Source organism: Rhinoraja longicauda, chromosome 3, assembly GCF_053455715.1.
Source record: "Rhinoraja longicauda isolate Sanriku21f chromosome 3, sRhiLon1.1, whole genome shotgun sequence".
Classification (NCBI taxonomy): domain Eukaryota; kingdom Metazoa; phylum Chordata; class Chondrichthyes; order Rajiformes; family Arhynchobatidae; genus Rhinoraja; species Rhinoraja longicauda.
In genome coordinates this window covers 73,397,324-73,409,370 of record NC_135955.1, presented here as the reverse complement: position 1 = coordinate 73,409,370, position 12,047 = coordinate 73,397,324, and the positions used below count along the sequence as shown (strand labels likewise).

Sequence of the window (12,047 nt, the reverse complement as noted above, 5' to 3'; positions counted from 1 at the left end):
CAGTTTGCACACTGTATCTCTCAAGTCAAATGTCTAAAGCCATAAAAATATTCAATTATTGATTCCACAACCCTTTAAAAAAGAGAGTTTCAGTGAATTTCAAAGGGTCTGTCAGGGGAAAAAATCACCCCATCTCTTTCTTAAATGGGTAAACCTCTATTTAAAAAAAAATAGTAATTCCTAGTTCTGTATACACTCTGTAGACCCTTGACGATCTTGTACGCTTCTAAACACCTCTCATTGTGCGTGCATTAGCTGATCCCAATGATGTGCCGGTTGATGGGTTAATTGACTAATGCAAAGAGTAGGCCTAGAGTAGGTGGGTGATAGGAGAATTAGAGCGATTTGATGGCCACTTGATGAAGAATTGTTTGCGTTGAGAAGATGAAGGGATGAGATTACTGTGAGAATAAACATAGTTTTGATGGGTCAAATGTTCTTAAGCTTTCATGAGTAAATATGAAGCATCGTTTGCATCCTGAAAGAAACAGGTAACCAAGTAAGTCTTCATGCTGCATGCAGTATGTTTGAAAGGTTCATTACTGGATATTTGTATTTAAGTTCATAAGTGAGAGGAGCAGAATTCGGCCATTCGGCTCATCAAGTCTGCTCCGCCATTCAACCATGGCTGATCTACAGTGCCCTCCATAATGTTTGGGACCCATCATTTATTTCTTGGCAAACTGTAGTACTTCTTGGCAAACTGTAACCTGGCCATCCTAATTTTGCGGCTAACCAGTGGTTTGCATCTTGCAGCGTAGCCTCTGTATTTCTGTTCATGAAGTCTTCTGCGGACAGTGGTCATTGACAAATCCACACCTGACTCCTGAAGAGTGTTTCTGATCTGTCGGACAGATGTTTGGGGATTTTTCTTTATTATAGAGAGAATTCTGTCATCAGCTGTGGAGGTCTTCCTTGGCCTGCCAGTCCCTTTGCTATTAGTAAGCTCACCAGTGTTCTCTTTCTTCTTAATGATGTTCTAAACAGTTGATTTTGGTAAGACTAAGGTCTGGCTGATGTCTCTAACAGTTTTATTCTTGTTTCTCAGTCTCATAATAGCTTATCTGACTTTTGTTGGCACAACTTTGGTCTTCATGTTGAATAACAGCAATAAAAGTTTCCAAAAGTGATGGAAAGACTGGAGGAAAGATTTGGTTTTGAGAGCTCTCTTATACCCGCATGAAGGTGGCAATTAAACACACCTGAGCCATTACAAACACCTGTGAAGCCATGTGTGCCAAACATTATGGTGCCCTGAAATGGGGGGGCTATGTATAAACACAGCTGTAATTTCTACTTGGTAAAACCAAAATGTATAAAAATACCTTTTAATAAAATCTGACAATGTGCACTTTAACCACATGTGATTTTTTCTATTACAAATCTCAAATTGTGGAGTACAGAGACAAATAAATAAATGATGGGTCTTTGTCCCAAACATTATGGAGGGCACTGTATCTTTCCCTCTCAGCCCCATTTTCCTGCCTTCTCCCCCATAACCCCTGACACCCGTATTAATCAACACCCGTAAAAGGATGGAAATTAGACTGGCATAAGGATATGCCCCTCTGAGGCAATACATAGAAGACGAGATCAATGACGGCCACAGTTCCCAGACACTTACTCCGTAAAGAAGGAGCAGTAGGTAGCCCCTATTTGGAGAATGTTATATTTGGATGGAGGCTCTATTGTCAGGCTATATAGATGTGTGACTCTAAAACTGCATGTACTTCGTTACTGTAATGTCAGGAAGTTTGTCCGTTGCAGGCAACTGTGGGGATATGGCATCTGCAAAAGCCCCCAACACAGAAACTGCCAGGAATTAGTCAACGACTCCATCTTATAAATATACAAATACTGATTCATAATTGTTCGTATAAAATGCCTCCAATTTTAATCCTGTTAAAGAAATAATTGTTACCCATTTTATTTGAAAACTTCAATCTCTGTTTCAAGCATAAACCAAAGGAAATGGATGGCTTTTAAAATGTATTAAAAAATATATTTGTAATTAAAATATTCTGAAGCTGATGATTGACACATGGTTAAAATATAGAACGTCACAACAGGGTTCTTGGTGGCAGATCAGCTTGACATTCAATTTAATTACTGTTTGCATTCAAAGAGTTCAGTAACTTATCATTTAACAGATGGGCTCACTACATTTTTTTCTTTCACATTATTCATGCACTGTTGTTCACTGAAGGGCTCCTACCTTTAACAAATGATATTTAATTTATGGCTCTTCGTTGTGTGCCAAGAATAATTAACAATGGCAACACTGTAGGTTCCGGCTAAATCTGCGGAGGTGGACTGTTTATTTTGTGGAAAAATACGTCAATGATGACTCTCATTATGGCATCTTACTGCATTCACTTCACCATGGCAACAATGATGACATGCTACCCGCTTTGAGCAACCAGAAGAGAAAACGTAAGACAACTCAGCTGAACAGAATCCACTTAATTTTCTGAGCTGTTCAACACCCTCCATGTCCTAACTAGTGACAATAAAGTATCATCATATTAGGATCTGAATTTAGGTCAATGCAAGTAACTGCACTTCTATAAGGTACCAAATGGAAGGAAGTATACTCGTTCCTGCAGTCCAGCGTTTTCCACAATAGACTAGGAAGGGAAATTATTTCAGGTGGCACATCCTAAATCATCCCTACCTATATAAATATTCTGACAGCTGACCAAGCCACAGCCTCATGCTCAGTCAAATAATGTGAATGTTTATGAATACCTCTGACCTTTAGAAACATTAAAAACTTCAAATAATGTGCATCTGACCCTCTGTGTTATGGAGCTGAATACCATTAGACACAGTCGGTGTGTTTTTGAATAATCTCTTAGATATGGCACCCAGCAGTGACTCTTCTGACTTCTCTTCCAGTAGTTCTGATATTATCTAGCCTTTGATTTCTGTCTCCTTTTGAAAGCTTGAATGAGATAAGGAATTAAGGTTTGCTGAATCTTTTTCTTGGCACAACACATTGGGACATCAAAGCAACTATATTATTATAAAAACACGTGATGAACGATACTTTATTCTTAAATGCTCTTGTGTTTGGGGAAACCTGTTTGAGTGTATGCAATTATTTTGCTTTTTTTTACAGACGAACTTCCAAAGATGAGATGTGCAATTTATATATCATGTATTACATGGATGCTATACATGCCAAGCCATACATGTACTGTATGCAAGAGGGAAATCCTGAATTGTTTAAGCATATTCCTCCAGAAGCAAATATTCCAATTCCATACAACCCAAATATGGCTATGCATGGACATCATGCAGGTAATTGAATTTTATTATATATTTACTCATGTGTAGATCTGATCCATGGCACAGATATTTAATGATAAAGAATAAGTCACAGTATTCATAAACAATTCCCTGGTAATATTTTGCAGATCAGGGAGAATGAATTATTTACACACGGAAATGGTCAATTTTAAGAATGAATGATTCTAGCATAAATGATTTATGAATTTTGTGTCCCTTAAACAATCAAGAGTGCTTCTGACAAGCTTGAAATATTCTGATTTCATTGCTTTTTGAAAATGTGACTGAACTTGCCACTGTTGTAAATTTATAGACAAGCTTCAGTCCTCTGGTTCTTTCTGGTTCTTTATATTTGCCAGTTGCTACTGTTGTACATTGCTGGACTGAATTATTGGGGACAAAGCTGGTTTGCAGTGAGAATATTAGAGAGAAAATATGTCTCCAAAAGACATCTCTTTAGTTGTCCCTGCATCTTGGATTGTTTTATGAATTAGACAATTTGAATATATGTGGGAGAATTTCCATTTTAAGGAATATCCAGAGTAGTAACATAGCTTTCCCTGCATATTCTAGACCAGAAGGTGCAGCCAAATGAATTGTAATATTTGCAGCAATCAATATGCTAATGAACATTTACAATTTTTAAAATCAAAGTTCTTCATGAAAAATTAATTAATTCATGTTTTCTCCAATCCCATTTCAGAAATTTTACGGCTTTAACATTTAGATTTACCTATTGAACTTTTATATATGTCCTTGTTATTGCCTTCATTGGAACCAGAGCTCAGTGAAAACCCCTTTATACTTAGCTGCCAGTTCATGATATGTGGGTTGAACTTGATAGTTACCGTGACCCTCCTATATAACACATGGATGTATTTCTCCAGAATTATATGAATATAGCTTCTAATATATGGTTTGTTTTATTTTTGTGCTGAAATTTTCATTATTCATGAAGAAGCCAAAGCTTTCACCACACTTAATTTACAGTTTTTGATTAGTCAAGTTTAATAGAAACAGATCCAGAAAGTTAAAATACCTCCTTGCATGCCCCACCCCAGCCACATGTCAAAAATGGAGTACAACAATTCAGAAATTAACAATTTCCTTTAATTTATTTGAAACATTTCCATAGCTTATTTGAATGCGCTGAAATGTGATATTCTTGAGATTGCTTTAAGTCAACTCTGTTTTATTTTGTTAACTTTAGCTTTTTAAAATGCTTTCAAAATATTTGTAAAGCATATTTATACGAGCAACACAGGCACATCTGTGAGGTGCTTGGGGTTGGTTTGTTTATTTGAGCATAAATGAAAACAAATTACAATAATTTTGAAATGAGTTTCTCATTACTGCAACCATTAGATGAAGAGCAGCTAAATGATAATGAAATAATCCAGCAACCTAAAGGAGAGGAAGAAGTGGTTCTTGATCAGGGTATGTACAGCCATATAATAAACATTAAAAGGTATTTTTCTGTCGGTAAAGAAGTTAGCAGATCAATCGCAGCGTTGTTTATATATGATTTTATAATGTGATATAGAAATTTATAGCATGTTTAAAATTATTGCATTTGATTTTTCTATCAGTGATGAGTGAATAATACCTGTTTATATGCCTGCACTCAACACAAGCTTTCTTGGGGATTTTGCATTTGGAGTGACTGCAAACACACCTGAAACATCATATAATCCTCTAAATAGCATCAAGATTTACATGCATGGAGCTACTGCGTAGTCCATTAATCAGATTACAGAATTATTGATGTCTCAATCAGGAAGTAATAGTTGGATCTTAAATGAAATTAAATGGATCTTACATTTATCAGAAAGCTCAATAGTGTGGTTAAAATGCCAAATGGAGAGACATCAGAAACAAGAAAATGTTAATGCAAAGGTTCTTTTATAATGGTCCAAGAGTTCTTCTTGGGCAGCCTTCAAAATCCAAGATGACATTCTTCCACTCTCATTTTGTGGTTCTGAGGTGGCTAATGAGGCCATAGTGGAAACTACAGACTCTTCCACATATGGAACAGGAGATGGCTAACTTGGGTAATTTGTGAGTTGGTGCATTCCTTCTATACCCCCTACCCCAACCCTGCCACTTATGTTATAGCTTCTGCGTGTAATGAGCATGGACTCAAGGTTCTCAATACCATCCTAAAATGTTATTTCTTCAACATATCATTGGTCGGGGTTCTCTTGAGTCGGTGAATTCTTAAAGGAGTCTTGAGTACATAATTTTCTCTGTCTGATAGCAAGCAATCTCTTCTCATGAAAGGAACTGGATAAGGGATGGAACAAGGGTGCCTGCCGAACAAAGCCAAATAAGTGTAAAAAGGAGCTTAATGCAGAGAATATTGGCTTTGGAAAGGTCATTGGTTCTTGTTTGCTTATCCTTTCAGTGAATTTGGAGTATTTTGCAAAAGCAACATTGATTGTATTCTTCAAGTCCGTTGAGCTACCTGCTGTGGGTAGTCCAGGTCCCAGAAGCATAAAGAGGGGCAGGGATCATTGCACCCTGATAAATTCGAAGTCTTGAGCTGTCCGAGTTATTGATCTACTCATTCCATTTGAATCAAAGGCTAAGATGACATGTTGAAGACCATCATCAATGTTGGCCACTGAAAGGTGGCTGCTGCTGCATGGGAAGTGGTCTACCTTTGCTGAGATCTCGCGGTGAAATGTTATTGTCAGAGAGAAGTGTAGCAAAGGCAGGGTGGTTGGATGATTTTTGGTACACTTTTCACCTCTTTGTCTCGATACTTGTTCATCATGACCCATTAGTCACATTCCATCTTAAATCTCCAGATGAATTGGAAAATAGCTTAGATGACCAAAGGTTTCGACAAAGGATTCTATGCAGCACACAAACACGAAGGGAGAGTAGACAGCGTTATTCCAATCTCGATTGAGAAGCTATTTGTTACCCATCCATTGAATTATACTACATTGCAGAAGAGCAGTTGAAGCAAATTTCTGATATCCTCCCCAAAGCTAATTTTGGAGAACACATCCATTATATACATGTGCGATATTTTGCCAAAGGCCGTCTCCAGATCAAAGTTGACCAGGCAAGTGTCAAACTGCATGTAAGCAATTACATGCCAATATTCAATATTATAAAGCCATTATTACAATATTACAATATTACAATATTCCAAAGCCAATATTCTCTTTGAGTAATGCAAGCCAGTCTTAGAGAATGGTCCATACCTGAAACTCATCTGTCCATTTCCATCCACAGATGACACCTGATTTGCTGAGTTCCTCCCCAGTTTTTTGCTCAAAATTTTAGCATCTGCAGTCTCATGGCCCTATCAGAGATTTTCCTGCCAGGTACAACATATATTCGGTCTGGGAAGAACAGACTTGATGTGGATTGGCAATGACCCTGTTCAGGATCTTATAATCCATTGTCAACAATGATATGGGTCTCCAATTCCTGATGTTTGTCTTATCCCCCTTCTGCTCAAAGATGAGCATGATGATATCCTTTCCTCCATGGATTCTGACATGTTGCCTGCCAGAAGCATAGCGTTATACAATTCCTGTAGGTCTAGGCTCATCCAATGCCACAGAGTCACATACAATTAAGCCGGTAAGCCGTTACTTCCAAGAGTTTTATTCTGGTCAAGAGCATGGGTGGAGCCTGTTAGCTTCTCCAGGGTCAGTGGCTGTCCAGACTCTCCTGCTTGTTCTGGTCTAAGACTTCTGTAATAGATGCTAGAAAGTTGTGAGAGGCTATGCTGTCTTTGGCTTTCCCAATGGATTGTGATGCTGATTTCTGCAGACTGGAGGGGAAAAGCATACCTATACCATCCTCATCCTCATGGCCACCATTAAGTCTGGCTGCACCAAGCTGTGTGTAAACTTGTAAAATTATGCAGCCACCATGTCACTACATTCTGAGCTTCTACCTATTGAAGAATAGGCCTGACCCAGTTGCTGTGCAATATCCCATTCAGTTCAACATAGCTGCACTATCTGTCGTTTGTGGAAAGGCTTTTTCAGAAAAACACTTTTGACATCCGAAGGTCCACCGGGGCACTGCAGGGGATGGACTGGATGGATCCTATGGGATGATTATCTGAGCAGACTGACAAAAACATTTGGTAGAATGCCTCATTGCCAGAACCTACCGACAAGCACCAAAACCTTGCCTGAGAGGGGCCCTCACGGTTTGATCCTTCTTGCATGGTTGGAGTTTCACATTCAAGGAATGGTGCCTCAGGACATTTGCAATGAGGAATTAAGCAAATGTCCACCTCTCTCTGAATTATGCCTTTGCAAAGAAGGTCTGGAAAAGAATACAAGGTACCGTGTCAAGTTCCATCCCCAGTTGCGTAACATTGGAATCTCTGTGCTACGTGCTCTGATCGGGGTGAACACTGAGACAAGCATCTAGAGTTGCTGGAAGACCGTCAACTTGGTGAGCTTGGACTTACACTTTTGTCTGCCTGAAACTTTGTTAGTCTTCCACAGCAATTAGGTGTTCACAAGGGAATGCTGCCAACTGGCATATTCCAGGCTGCAAGAATAGATGCTGAGTGATGTGCTGGAAGCTTTATGCAGCAAATCCAAATGCTCACTGGGAAAGAACTAGAGTCCAGGGTTCTTCTGCCATGAGATATATCGGGGGCTATGCCCTGTGTAAAAGTCTCTCAAACGCTAGAAAAGTTGTATAGGCGAAAGGGGGCCATATGGATGGCCATGGTGCTCTGCACAGTATACATCAAAGATAATGGAGCGGAGCAAGATGGACCACTCCGTCGAAATCGCGTGTACTGAAGTGTGGTACGCAACCAGGCAGAACCGTTTAGTAAGCAAAACCCGCCGTTCGTTATGCCTCTCGCAATGTAATCAGTGTTGTGGGGGAACAGTATGTGTGATGATACCATTAAGATGCAGAATATATCTCATCTATCAATCCACATTTTTTTTGATATTTTTCTTTTAAAATGTTTTCCCCTGCTTAATTTCTTTGATTTTATTCTTACTGTTTCTGCCCATTTCCCTCCCATCCTTCCTCCCCAGCTCCCTCTTTTGTGCAGTTTCCCTTGTATTGCTCAAACACACACTGTGCACAAATGTAACTTATATATATATATATATATATATAATTGATTGTTTTGTGTGAGAGGCAAGATGGAGATAAATAGATCTCAAAGTTCCTTCTCATGGATCAGAAGCAACTTTGATTTAAAGCAACCCTCTATTACTTTTTTCACCTTATTTTTCATATGATGTACATAAACCATAAAGGCAATTCGACCTTTATGGTTTATGTGTATGCTATATATGTATATATATATATATATATATATATATATACACACACACACACACATATACATCTCTAGTCTCTCGTGATTTCCTCTAATTATTTGTTTAGCAACCTTTTTCTTTCAATCTATAGCTGTCGGTCTGTCTATCAGTCATGCACACACTTCTCAGCAACATGGTTCTCCCTATCCTGATCACTGTTCTCTCACATACATTTCATTAGGGCCTACCCATACACATTCGCAATCAGTGACATCAAAGTTATTTCCAGAAATCCTAATATTGTGAATAAAATAACTATGAACACATGTCAAAATATTTTTTCGATCTTTTCATTCAATATTAGTGTAATAAAATGTAATGCATACATACCTGCACTGATACAGAAGTGCGAGCATTAGACATGAACTAGACCAAGTGGACCCATTGCCCCCCCTTCCCTCCCTCCTTCCCCTTCCCCCTCCCCTCCCACTCCCCCCTTCCCCCCTCCCTCCCTCCTCCCTCCCCCTCCCCTTCCCTCCCCCGCACTCCATCACCCTCAACCCCCCTTATCCTCCCTCTCTCCCTCCCTCCGTAGGAGATAAATTTAAACTTTAAAATGTGAATAACTTAAAAAATATAACACCGATTTCAATGAAACTTCTTCCATTAGCACCAAAGGGACGATGGTGAGTAAGAGTGGCCTAAAATTGTCACGCTATCGTGTACCGTTTTGGCTGTAGTTCAGGAACACTTTTTATTTCTGTCATTCATGGTAAGATGAATGGTGGGGAAGATGCTGGAGTCAATTATAAAAGAAGAAATTGTGGAACATTTGGATAGCAGTAACAGGTTCGTTCTGAGTCAGCATGGATTTACGATGGGGAAATCATGCTTTCAAGAGAGAGCTAGATAGAGCTCTTAATGATAGCGGAGTCAGGGGGTCTGGGGAGAAGGCAGGAACAGGGTACTGATTGTGAATAATCAGCCATGATCACATTGAATGGCGGTGCAGGCTCAATGGGCCGAATGGCCTACTCCTGCACCTATTGTCTATAAGATTTACATCATTTTGTGTGCGAGATATACAGGGTTGCACTGTTTTGCATATCAGCTAACCAATGAAAAGATCAGGTCCTGATTTATACCAGCTCTTCACCTTCCCCCCTTGTCTGAAGAAGGGTCCCAACCTGAAACATCACCCATCCTTTTTCTCCAGAGATGCTGCCTGACCTGGTGATTTACTCCATTTGAATTGGATTCATGCTTCTGTACCATGTCAGGCAGCATTGGTCATTTTAGTGGCTGTCAAGGGTTTTTAACTAATCAATTCACCAATTCAAATTTTCTTGGCTCTAAGCATAAAGTTAAATGTCTTTTCAATTATATTGTGGATACAGTAGAGTTCTATTGTTTGTAAATGCCTAATCTCTGCTTCCATGACTTTTAAAAATAAAACAAAAGAGATACAACTTGTGGAGGTGAAATTAAAATTAACAGAGAAAGCAAAGAACAGTTCATTAAATATGATCAATTGGCCTGATACAGACAGAGTGGATCTCTAGTGCAAATGTTCAATCAGTATAAGTTGTGTCAAATGGGATAGTCAAGGATGGAGTTAAAGGGAAAGAGAGTAAAGGGATAGTTAATGATCCCAGAATTAACAGGAAAGAAAGCTCACAAAGGGATAGGAGAGTATGGCCAAGTGTAATAGGGATCGATGTGAAGGGTGAGATGAGTAAGGAATTAAAAGTACTGTATATGAATGGGCGAAGTATAAGAAGTAAAGTAGATGAGCTTGAGGCTCAGTTAGAGGTTGGTAGATATGACATTGTGGGGATTACAGAGACGTGGCTGCAGGAGGATAGGGCCTGGGAACTTAATATTCAGGGTTATACATCCTATAGAAAGGACAGGCAGGTGGGCAGAGGCGGTGGGGTAGCTCTGCTGGTGAGGGATGAAATTCAGTCCCTTGCGAGGGAAGATATAGGGACTGACAAGGTAGAGTTACTGTGGATTGAGTTGAGGAATTGTAAAGGCAAGAAGACACTAATTGGTGTTATCTACAGACCCCCAAATAGTAGCCCGGATGTAGGGTGTAAGATGCAGCAGGAGTTAAAACTGGCATGTAAGAAAGGTAATGCCACTGTGGTGATGGGCGATTTCAATATGCAGGTAGACTGGGAAAATTAGGTTGGTTCTGGACCCCAAGAAAGAGAGTTTGTAGAGTGTCTTCGAGATGGATTCTTAGAGCAGCTTGTAATGGAGCCTACCAGAGAAAAGGCAATTCTGGATTTAGTGTTGTCCAATGAACCAGATTTGATAAAGAGAACTCGAGGTTAAAGGAACCGCTTGGAGGTAGTGATCATAATATGATTAGTTTTAATCTGCAATTTGAGAAGGAGAAGGTTAAATCGGAAGTGTCAGTGTTGCAGTTGAACAAAGGGGACTATGAAGGCATGAGAGAGGAGCTGGCCAAGGTAGACTGGAAAGGGATCCTAGCAGGATTGATGGTGGAACAGCAATGGCAGGAATTTCTGGGCATAATCCGGAAGACGCAGGATTATTTCATTCCAAAAAGGAAGAAAGATGCTAAGGGGAGAAGGAGGCAACCGTGGCTGACAAGGGAAGTTAGGGATGGAATAAAACTAAAAGAAAAGATGTATAACACAGCAAAGAGTAGCCGGAAGCCAGAGGATTGGGAAACTTTCATAGGACAACAGAAGGTAACAAAACGGGCAAGACTGGCTGAAAAGATGAAGTACGAGGGGAAGCTGGCCAAGAATATAAAGGACAGTAAAAGCTTCTTTAGATATGTTAAGAGAAAAAGAGTAGCAAAGTCAAATGTGGGTCCCTTGAAGGCAGACACGGGTGAAATTATTATGGGTAACATGGAAATGGCAGAAGAGTTGAACAGGTACTTCGGATCTGTCTTCACTAAGGAAGACACAAACAATCTCCCAGATGTACTGGAGGACAGAGGATCTAGGGGGGTAGAGGAACTGAAATAAATTTTCATTAGGCGAGAAATAGTATTGGGTAGACTAATGGGACTGAAGGATGATAAATCCCCTGGGCCTGATGGTCTGCATCCCAGGGTCCTCAGGGAGGTGGCTCTAGAAATAGTGGGCGCATTGGTGATCATTTTCCAATGTTCAATAGATCCAGGATCAGTTCCTGTGGATTGGAGGATAGCTAATGTTATCCCACTTTTCAAGAAAGGAGCGAGAGAGAAAACGGGGAATTACCGACCAGTTAACCTGAATTCGATGGTGGGAAAGATGCTGGAGTCAATTATTAAAGTGGTAATAACGGTGCATTTGGATAGCAGTAAAAGGATAAGTCCAAGTCAGCATGGATTTATGAAAGGGAAATCATGCTTGACTAATCTTCTGGAATTTTTTGAGGACGTGACAAGTAAAATGGATGAAGGGGAGCCAATGGATGTAGTGTATCTAGACTTTCAGAAAGCCTTTGATAAGGTCCCGCACG

At 39.7% G+C, this 12,047-nt stretch overlaps 1 protein-coding gene across 7 annotated transcripts in view; it reads left to right on the top strand.

Moving 5' to 3' along the window:
- Positions 1-12,047, top strand: part of pam (peptidylglycine alpha-amidating monooxygenase) — a 154,502-nt gene that overhangs the window by 99,837 nt on the left and 42,618 nt on the right. For all 7 annotated transcript variants that reach the window (XM_078396428.1, XM_078396427.1, XM_078396422.1 and 4 more), the window contains exons 13-14: positions 3,122-3,303; positions 4,657-4,728. In XM_078396428.1, coding sequence (XP_078252554.1) covers positions 3,122-3,303; positions 4,657-4,728 — 254 coding nt within the window. The remainder of the gene's footprint in view (positions 1-3,121; positions 3,304-4,656; positions 4,729-12,047) is intronic.